This window comes from Fundulus heteroclitus, unplaced genomic scaffold, assembly GCF_011125445.2.
Source record: "Fundulus heteroclitus isolate FHET01 unplaced genomic scaffold, MU-UCD_Fhet_4.1 scaffold_674, whole genome shotgun sequence".
NCBI lineage: Eukaryota > Metazoa > Chordata > Actinopteri > Cyprinodontiformes > Fundulidae > Fundulus > Fundulus heteroclitus.
Genome location: NW_023397115.1, coordinates 17,836 through 28,911, shown reverse-complemented (window position 1 = coordinate 28,911; position 11,076 = coordinate 17,836). Strand labels below are relative to the sequence as shown.

At 40.0% G+C, this 11,076-nt stretch overlaps 1 protein-coding gene across 1 annotated transcript in view; it reads left to right on the top strand.

Annotated features, from left to right (window-relative positions):
- The first annotated feature begins 328 nt into the window (after window positions 1-328).
- Window positions 329-11,076, top strand: part of LOC118561584 (protein diaphanous homolog 2-like) — a 28,359-nt gene continuing 17,611 nt past the window's right edge. The window contains exon 1 of the mRNA XM_036133732.1: window positions 329-447. Coding sequence (XP_035989625.1) covers window position 447 — 1 coding nt within the window. The 5' untranslated portion in view covers window positions 329-446. The remainder of the gene's footprint in view (window positions 448-11,076) is intronic.

The following is an 11,076-nucleotide window of genomic DNA, read 5'->3' as shown; positions in this document are numbered from 1 at the left end:
TGTTTAGCAAGCTCATAAAAAACACTTTTAAATCTAATAGAATCTCACACAGGCTCATGCATTTTTTCATGTACATATCATTGAAAACCCCCTCAAAATTGACTGTAGAGTGCCTTGAGATGATGTGTGATGTGAATCAGTACTATATAAATAAACAGAATTGAATTGAAAATAAACATGGCTAAAGCGTCCATTAAGCCAGATACACAGTGTGATTCCGGCTGACCTTGTTGCAGGAGCGCGGGTCCATTGATCTACTACTTTGCACTTTGTTCTGCGGGGAAGTGAAGTCAGTTTGGGTTGTTTTCTTCTGCTTTTTAATCTGCGCTCTCCCATAAGGCAGACGGCCGTGGATGGCCGTTGGGAATACTCTGTGAGCCTGCAGCTACCATAAGAGGACGGTAATCTCCAACAGATGTAGAGGATTGCTAAAGGATGAGTTTCAAAGTGAGTGAGAGAGAGTTTGTTGGAATAATTAAGAGAGACCAGCTGAAACTGCAAAAGAGTTGAAGACCACTTATTCAAAATGAGTTGTGTTGCCACACAATTAAAATAGAGGTAATGCTATCGAAATGGTAACAAATATGCAGTTAAAATAAATTTCAAATATGTAGACACAGACACACACAAATTTAGAGGATCTGGAGACAGTTAATGTGAATTTTCATTTAATTTTTCAGCCAAAAAAAAAAAAAAAAGGTGTCCAGGCCTTCAGTGGTGGCCTACTTTGAAAGTAAAATAGCTATTTGAAAAATAGAATGCCAATACAGTACTTAATATGCGTGCATATCAGGCTGGTGCAGAGCTGCGGAGGTACACCTGAATGAAATATGAAACTGCTGGGCCAGGTGCTTGCTCTCCCCCCCTGGGAGCGTTGGGACCGGAGGGTTTGGGAATGGATTGGGGATTGAAGTCCTAGAGGATGGCGTTTGACTGTGGGAGGTGTGAGAACTCGTGTGCACACACCTGGCTATCTGAAATAGACTGTGGTGCCATTATCGGTTTCCCATAATTTATGTGCAACTTGGATGTGTTGGATGTTTATTTTCTGATGAGGGGTCTACATTTTGGGGAAATTTGAGCAAAAATGCAAATGTATTTATTCATTTACTGGAACCTTCTTAAATCGAAGACTACACAATTTCCTGCCAATGTCTTCTTTTACTTTTATTTTGTGTTTTGGAAAAATCTGAGTCTAAGACAGTCTGAGCACTCTTTGACATTTATCAACAGTATTTGTGATGCCTATTTTCATTTAGATTTGGAATATTGTTTAATCAAACCACAGACTACTCCAAGTTGAAAGAGTGTCGCTGCCTCTGAACAAAGTTAATAACCTTTTTTTTCCCTCGCCAACAGTAAAGTATAATGTTGAATTTTTGCAGGCAATTGTATCTTATATTGTGTCTCCGCAAACACTGGAATGAGCTTTCACATTGCTTGGTCAATGGGTCGTCCTCCGACCATCTTTATTTTTGAAGGGCTTGATGGTTTGTAGATTAAACTTTTTGCTCCAATAATTATTGCAATCTTAGGTTTTGGACTTCCTGTTTGAAATAGCATGATTTCAATAATAATTTTGCAAGTACAACATCTGCCAAGGGGTTAAGTAAAGTCTGAAAGATTAGTGAGACAAAAGGCCATTAGGCATGGTTTGGCATGAGACACCGACTGTATGAGGGAAAAATGCCACGGTTCTGCAACCTCACAAATAATATCTGATTTTATTTAAAACACAAAAGTAACAATTATTCCTGTGGCTGCTAACATAACATATTTAATAATAATAACTATAATAATAATAATAATAATAATAAAGAAAAAAATCCAACAGAGGAATTTTGTACCTGTTGTGAAAATCGTTTTTCCCTTTTTGGCACCCTGCTCTTTATAGTATAAGAGTTTATTATCTGCTTAACTGGTCAGGCTGTCGGCTTATGTATCCATCCTGCTCCCGGTTGACATAGCGAGCTAAGATTACCAGGAAGGTGGGGGGTGTCGCTCATTACGTTTCTCAAAATAATTGTAATTTGCCTTTGGAGCATTTCTCAGGCATCATTGAAAGAACTTAAATTGTAGGAATGGAACCACAGGAAATCTGTTGTGCTTTTCAAACCTTAATTTGACACTTTTTTTGGTATACCTTGAAATCGTTGACAGCTCCATGCCTAAAGAACCTTTTAGGTTCTACCCAAGGACGTCCCCTACATGATTTTTTTTGTTGTTTATGTCCGATACCGACCCAAGTCAGTTCAAATTATAATAATCGTAGAAGTTTTTTCCCCCCGTAAGATTGTAGATTCCTTTCAAACATTTATTCTTTTGTTTGCTCAGCTTCAGAAAGATCTGCTTTCCCTCCCAAAGGCTTTTAAATCGGTGTATTATGGCAAAGTGCGCTCTTTAATGTAAACCAGGCTCTGTGAATCAGTTGTTAGCGCACATTTTGTTGCAGAACGTTTTGATGCACATGGACAGATTTCTTCAGTGGAGCCAATCAGTTCAGAGGCCGGCGCTTAGGAGGATGAACCATTCAGAGCACCAAATTGCTTAAGTGATGTACTTACATGTCAGAGCACCACAAACTCTGCTTTTTAGAGCTCTAATGATAGTATTTTAGCCGCTGTGGTTTCACAAGAGTGCCATCTTAAAAGCGTATTGGCTGTAGGAACATGACTTATTTAGAAGCAGCAGAATGCAGTAAGCTGTTAAACGGAGTAGTACGTGAATTGTTTGGCAGGTTGTGGGACGTTCCTCCATAGGAAAGCTGAACGTTTTTTTCACTTAAGTTGTATAACCATTTTTCAGTATGATGAATAGTTTTTCTGCTGCATTTTCTAGACTTCATTAGGCATTTAATAGAAGCTTCACAGAATAAACAGCTGCTTTTACCGTTCATTGTCCATATAGATGTGTTTCCCCTTTTTCTTACATTTTAACTTCTATCTGTCTGGCAGCTGGAGAAATGTCATTGGGAGTTTTTTTTCCCTCCTTTCTTTTACATTTTTGGCAAGATTTAAGCTTTTTTTTTTGTCAGCATGTGAGCACTTATTCTTTAACGTGTCAGAGGGAAATTGCCTGAGGTAAACACCTGCTGCTACCGCTACCTGGCTCTGTCTGCTGTTTATGACAATTAGGGACAGAACTGTGGAAGATTGTTAAAATTCACATTGATCCTTTTCATTGTTCGTTTAGGCTTTTTGTTCGACTGCACAACCTGCTGTATGCGGGCAACTTCTTTCCTCTGTTTATGACTCTGGATCGAGCGTTTTGTAGCAGTGAAGACAGACAGGCTTGTTCCAGGACCAAGATTAATGCATGTTTGAGTGAGGGTTACGTATTGTGGTAAGAAGGGCTCACTTCCAAGTAAATTAAAGAACACAAATCCCTGGGATCATCTGATTTTCCCTTTCATGAATTTTGTGCTTTCATCTTGAAGGGCATACATACTGAGCTACTGAAAGCAGCAACTATTAGAAAAATGTACATGACAATTATTGGCCAATTTATTTAAATGTTTAGGTTCTCGTGGTAACACCATGCAACCTATTTAATTATTGCCTTGCAAAAATATGTATCTGGCTTGAAGTTATCCCATTTAGCCATGTTGCTGCCACAAAGTTCAATGTTCATTTTATTTCTTTCTTTATTTTTTGTTTATGTTTTACAGATTTATATTGAGTTTATATAAGAAAATCAAAGAACAGCCTCCAAAAATATCATTTTTTTCCCCCTGGCGTTTCTGCTATTTATATGAAGAGCACAAGTGCTGTGTCTGAGAGCAGTTTTGTGGTTAGCATTGCCTAAACAGGAATATCCGTGTATACCCCCTAGATAATCTAGATCCTTACCTTTACTGAGATTTCTGGAAGGTCTACATTATCAAATTCAGCATCCATGGCCAGCAAACAGAAGTTGAAGGCTCAAAAGGGTAAAACAGAGCAATTTTTCTTTCATTTGTCCAGCCTTCCTGTTATCCCCTCAAAATCCTGTTCTCTCTCGCAGTCACAGCCTGACTGAATGGCAGACAGGTGCTTTTTCCCCATGACTTCAATTTAAACAGCTCATTGTTGTTCTCTGAACAAAGAAATAAAAGATTTTTGAGTTTCAGACAATTACGTTACCTCTCTCCTGTAAAGTATGGCATCCTATTGTATTTTCTCTGATGCTCCTAAATAAAATCCAGTGCAACTAGATGCCCTCAAATTAGTAATTGCAGTAGAGTTGTGTGTAATTTGATCTCAGTGTAAATAAAGCTATTCTGTGAAGACCTCTGAGGTTTTCCAGAGGGCAAACAATGTCTGCGAAAACCACATCTGCTTTGTAAGGCACGGTATGCAATGGATTATATGAAGTTATAGAAGAGACATACATTATTTACTGAGAATCTTCTATGGCCTTTACTGTTAAAAGTTGCTTTTCCTAGCTTATGTGATTTCATTCTTGGCCAAACCAGGTGTTGGTGTTTCACCCCCTCCCCACCCGCCAACCCACCCAAACTACAATATTTAAGTGACTAAAAGAAAAGAGGCCTCTAGGCATTTCCCAACTGTTTTTTTTGTACAGTTCAAATGGCCGGCTGTAGTACCAGTATCCCAGTTGATGGTGTAATTTAAGGGTAATTGCTAAAATTCGAGGTCAGCAGTATGGTGTAGACTTCACAACACAGGGGACATTACAGAGAAAATCGCTCTGTGCCCCAGCATCCCCCCCCCTCCCCCATGAATCAAATACTACTCATCCAGACAGCGAGGTAGCAGCAAGACTTTAACACATCATAGGCAGCCTCCTAGGAGGTGGGCTGCACTTTAATAGTTTGTGCCCCAAACTCCATAGGTAGCCCAAAATTTCTCAGCAGCATAAATGGGGAAAAAACAGCATTTTCTGTGCTGCTGCTGGAGTCCTCAGGCCTGCAGAGTTGCTAGCTAATTCCTCTTTTTACAATCTGAAGATTCCAGTTTCCTCCTCCTCAAGACAAAGCCTGCAGTGATCACTCATCACGTTTAGCTCTTTTTTATTATTATTTCTGTTTACAATAAAAAGGTTGGTAACAGCAGAACTGAACAATCATTTAATTTCAATCGTTTCACAATCATACAACACTGCTCGGATGTAAAATTCGGTGGGTAATTACATTTCAAAGGGGATGCATTTATGTTCTGTGTGTAAATAATACATGTTGTCAGTTAGTTGGAGTTGGACCGCCCTTGATAAAGGCAGGCAACAGTTATATCAAAAACATCTTTGTTAATACTCTTAATATTATATAGCCTTATTACAAAGACACTCATCATACAATATCTTGTTTTTTAGTACATTGCCGCTAACATCAGCTCACAGTCATAGGATTCCTCCATTGTTGTTAGTTTATGTTGTTCTCATGTTTACTGACTTGCAGATTCTTGCAAAAGCATTCATTCCTGTTTACCTTTTTATAATTTGTCAGCAAAATTAAATGTATGCGACTGGGATTTTATGTGAAAGGAGCACCTGATTGTGAAGTGGGACAGAAATCACACCTAGTTAGAAATAAAAAATGAAAATGCACACGACCCACGTACGATGGCCTTAGTCCTCCCGGGTTCAGGTCTCAGCCCGTGGCCCTTAGCCGCATGTCTTACCCCTCTCTTAACCCTATTTCCTCTCTGTCCGCTTTGATAATAAAGGCCACAACTAAAAAGGATGGAGCTAAACAAAATGAAACATTGGATCAGAACTGGTTAGAGGTAGTAAAAGACTTTAGTCTTAGTGGAAGTTCATCATCCAGGAAGACAACAACCCTACACGTAAAGGCAAAGCAACACTGGAATAATTTAGATCGATGCATTTTTATGGATTAGAATGGTCCTGTCAAAGTCCAGACCTAAATCCACTTGAACATTTGTGGCAAGAAATAAAAATGAATGTTCAGACGGTCCAGTCTAAAGGATCTTGTGTGATTCTGCAAAGGATGGGCAAAGACACCACACATTTAACATCTTTATTAGTAAGATGTCAGAACCATGCATCCTTTTCCTTCAATTTCACAATCATGCACTGTTTTGTGTTTTGTGGTCTGACACATAAAATCAAGTTAAACTTCAAGGTTGTTACTTAACAGAAAAAAAGCCTACGGGATATAGACACTTTAGCAAGGCACTGCAAGTCTCGAATATTCGGTGATGCAACTCCACTACAGACATTTTCCATTAAAACCACGTAAACTCAACTAAGCTCATTGTGACAGTATCTTCTGCGAAATATCAGCTGCTACACGGCCATATTATCACCGAACGAACTGAAGGTAACATGCTTTTCTGTCATATAACATATTAACGGCCAGATAATGGTTGTCTGTAGCTCAAGGATATCATAGTCACATCGTGAGAGCGGAGAGCCCACTTGGTATTGTCAAAGTGAAAAACAGCTACTTCAGATACACGAAGTGCTGCAGATACAAAAAAAATGCATTGAGGGAGAAATAGACACTCCAACGTTCAAGCAGGTGAGTTGCTCACAGTCTGTGGTTTTCAGAATTAAATGCAGTTCACGACAGAGTGGCTCTCCTTGCTCTAAGTCTCCTTTCAATGCTGTAACTCCATCCGCAGATGCTGCGCGGTGCATCTTTAATCAGGCCATGTCTGCGTTGACACCCTCATGTCACCCGAACATGCGTCTGTGCAGCTGTGTAAAAAAAATAGTCATCCGGAGGTGACACGATGTAAGCTTTTACAGCCTCAGCTACCAAGGAACCAATCCCATCTTTTTAAATGAGGTGCGTGTTTCTATTTGCACATATATGGCGGGGACACTGCACGTATTTTACTGGCAGATGTACTACCAGCTGTCTGTAATGCAATTCAGGACTTAGAATTATACTGTACATATCCGTCCCGGTGTTGATTGCCAAGGATAAGCCTATTGGTGCTAACAAGCATGAAGTCGAGCTGCCAGCAAGAGAAAAAGTCATTTCCCCCTCCTCTTGTCCTCATCTCTCAGGAAACCTTGACATTTTCCAGTACAGAAATGTGAAGTATTTCTTAAGTCCTTTCACGCCTCAGTAGATAAATTGGATCAACCTATCGGTTAACCTTCACGAGAAGAAGAGATAATACTTGAGCACATTTCTTAAGAAATAAAACATAAGCATGGATGTCTTGTCCTTGTTTGACAACCTTTCATGCACCACTTTGCTTAGACACACCTGCTTGTTTGATTTAAAACATAAATGAGTCCATTTTTTCTGGATTTCTTACATAAGCACGCACTCAAATGCCAATCAGCAGTCTCCGTTTCAATGACTCACTTTACACCAAGCATGCCCTGACCCATCAATGAATGGAGTCCACTTGAGCTCTTATGGTCTGCTTTGATTGTAATGCAAAGCCTTATGAATAGATCCTTTTCACTGTCTGACCTGTTGGTTTGGCACTTCTTGGACTCTTGATTTAGGACAACGCGCCTAGTTGTTATGTCTAAGCTTGGGACGGTTACTGTTATTAAGATATAACAAGGCTTTTAAAACCATATATTCTATTTCACTTTATTCCCACGGTTCAAAGTTTTTTTTCTGTGAGATGCCCCAGGGCGTACCCGATTGGCTGGATTTCTTTCGGCTGTCTAGAGCGTAGATTAATGCAGCGCTCCCCCTTCCCCACTGCTAGTCAGCTGGATGAAAGATGGCTATTAGACACGTGCTTACAAACAAAAAAAGAGACTTAAAATTCACATTTCACATAAAACATAGGCAGTCAAGCTGTGGAAACTAGACGCACCAGCCCTCACTCTTATTAAAGATTTAGGGACAAAGCTGCAACTGGCACACTAGAATTATTGTCCTGATTAAACATCTCAGGACAATAAGGAGATACCTTTTTCCAGCTAAAAGTAAAGTTAGTCAGTTGTGATGTTTGTTGTTGTTGCAGTCACATAAACAGCTAAATTCAAGCTTTCTTAGCAGAACTTTCCTAAAGCAGTCACTTGCCTCCACCAGTTTCATTTGTTTCATAATTGCTTTGTGATGTCAGTTCTTTTCCAAGCTTCCTCCACTGACCCAGCCATGGAAAAAAAAAGGAGGATTCTTGTTCTATCACCTCATGGTCCTGTTTGAATGCCTAAAATCCAATTTTAGGGTCCCGCAACAACAGAATTGGTTCAGACTGGGCAGCGCATCAGTCTGTGTTCTAGCAACTTTCCATTAGCATCGGCATTACTTTTTTTTTTTTTTTGGCAACCTCAGCTACAGTGGCACTTCAAATTGGATCAGAAAACACAGGCCTGTCTCTTCTTCCCATGTGAGTCAATGAGCCCTTGACCAGTTTCACCTCTACCTTTTTGGAGTCTTTGAGCACAAGTTCTGTTGTTGTAAAGATGCTATCATGACTTGGCCCTTCTTAAAGTTGCTCTAATCCTTTTTGCTTACCCATTTATTCTGTTTCAATGCGTCAACTTCAAGGACAAAATGTTCGCTTGCCGCCCTATCGTTCCCATCCTCTGTCAGGTGTCATTGTAATGGGAAAATCTGTGTTTTTTTCGCATCAACTGTCTGTGGCCATCATGGCACGGCTCATCGACTTGCTGCATACCAATTTGTCTGTCAAAGAGAAATATAGGCAAACAAACAATGATCCAAAGTGACAAAAATGCAAATGAAAATAGTTTTTTTTTTCTCTTGCTGGTTGAGCATGTTATTTTTATACTAACATAATAAATAAGCAATACAGAGGCAAGCACTTCATTTTAAATGAAAGACAGGGGGTAAAGAATCACAGTCTTCAATGATAGAAAAACAGGCCATATTATGTTCTGCCAGCTGACAATTGTTAAAAATTGTCAGCTGGATAAATCCAAAAGTAGGACAAGCACTGAACACAAAAAACCCATGCTGCTTTCTGCTCCTGTAGCAGATGGTACGCCAAGTGACAAATGACAAGACTTGTATTAATCATTCGCAAATAATTCAATTGATATATGTTTAGAATATTTTGTGTTAGGCTTTCAAAATGTCATGGTTTGTTTTTGTATATTTAAAGCATGTAGTATAGCATTCATTTTGATTACACTTTATGCGGCAGTACCACACATATTTTGATGTGATAACTATCCTCAGGAAGGAGGGAACATATAGTTGTTAGGAGCAATTCATGGCTTAGATGAGTTTTGTTGTATAGTATCTGTGTTTTGGGGCTGTATCAAGTTTTTTTAGTTTTTAAATTGTAACTCATCCCAAAATAAACTTTTATTTTTGCAGATAAACTTTATAAGTGGGCCTAAGGGTGCTTCTGTAATGTTACTGTGCAGTTTTTCTATTTTAAATTTTTATATGTCTTTAGTTCTGCAATGTTTGTCTTAACAAGGTCTTAGTGTTGCCCTCTTAGGGTTAAATGGTGGCTATTGCAGTTTAATTTTCCTGCTTATCATGCTTTCATCACCATAGCCCTGCATTCGGGTATAAGAGCATCTCAGTCAAACTCACGCCCCCATGGCGAGAGACTCAGTAGTTGGAATCATGAGCAACGGGAGCTTTTCTCGATGGTGTTTAGCGTTTGTTACTGCTTTGAACGTTTGCCCATGTTAGCAACAGGGCTCTCAACTCTCACGCAATGACTGTGTGACACACGCATTTCCCTGACTGCTCAAGCCACACATACACAAAATAACAAAGCCCATCTGGGCTGCGGATGATCCGTTCACAGCGCTGTCTGTTCAGAGGTCAGTTTAAACCCCGCCTTCTGCGGAGCTGTTTCAGCTTCTTCCACAGCTTATGGTCATCAGTAATTCCTGCTGCAGCGCGTGTTAACAGAGCAACGGCCTCTTAACTTTATTCAGTGATTATTTGTACATTTGGGGCCTGTTTCATATGATCCATTCATATGGGTGTATCTAGAAACTAAATGTGTTTAACAAGGATAAAGGAGACAGCTGGATTGGACTCAGGAAGGTGGAGTTTTGGTCGCAGCAGACAGAATTTCTGGAGATGAGCGACAAGCAGAGCAAACTGTCTTCCTCAGAAATCTGGAAATGACCACAGTGCGGTTTACTTGTTTAGAAGATGCATTATTAAGCTTAAATGTAAAGTAAAACATCTCTACTTCCATATCCAGTCAGTTAAAAATTAGACGGAGTTAACTAGACGCCCCCCCAACCACACACACACACACACACATTTTGTAGCCATAACTGGGCTATTTGGGTTGCAGTGGTGCACATTTGTCGTACACATGGCATGTGAAAGCTGTGCAACTCATGAGTCAAAATCCTTCAACATGTCCAACAAATCTGTGGCAGCCTCGCTTATATTGTGATCAAATTGTGTATTGTACAGTGTCAAACGTAGGCAATGGCAGAGCGTTAATGATCGATGGTGACACATGTTGTGAAAAGGAAGAAATAATTTCTGTAAAACGACTTGTTTTCCCTGTCATTCAGAGAGTACCGACTGATCAGTGTGGCCATTTGTTTGGCTGTATCCCAAATGGCCCATGAATGACGTGATGGCCTTTTCACTTAGTGCACTGCCAAATAAGAGACGCTGTTGTGGTTGTTTGTCCTCTGAGTTTTAAAGGTGTCTGTAAAGAAAGGTGAAATAGTGCTGGCACCAACTGGAGTGAAGTGGAACATTAGGGTCATTTGCACTGGTGGTGTGACATAACTGCATCAAAATAGTTAAAATGAAATTCTGGAGTGAAACTTCTTCCAACCTTATCACGGATGGTGTGATGTGGCACAGGTCTTGTTTGTAGATCCTCTTTCATTCTTTAATGTTCTCTGAGCATTGAACTGAGCTGGGAGAGTCTCTGTAAAAGTGAGGGGTGAAAGCCATGTCAATATTCTCATGCTAGATCGCCTACAGATATCTTTCCCAGCGTCTCGTGTAAAGTTTACTGCCAGTAAAGATGCACATTTTAAAATATCTTCAGCCTTGCCAAGTACACTCTGAACCCTCTCCCTGGGCTTGATCCTGCGTAGCATTGGCATGGGAGAGGTAATAAAGACCACAGGGACCTGAGTAATTTCGGCGGTTCAAATCTCTGCTGAGATTCTCATCATATTGACACGGCCCACCTTTAGTGCTGCCTCCTGAATGGTCAAGGCCGGGGC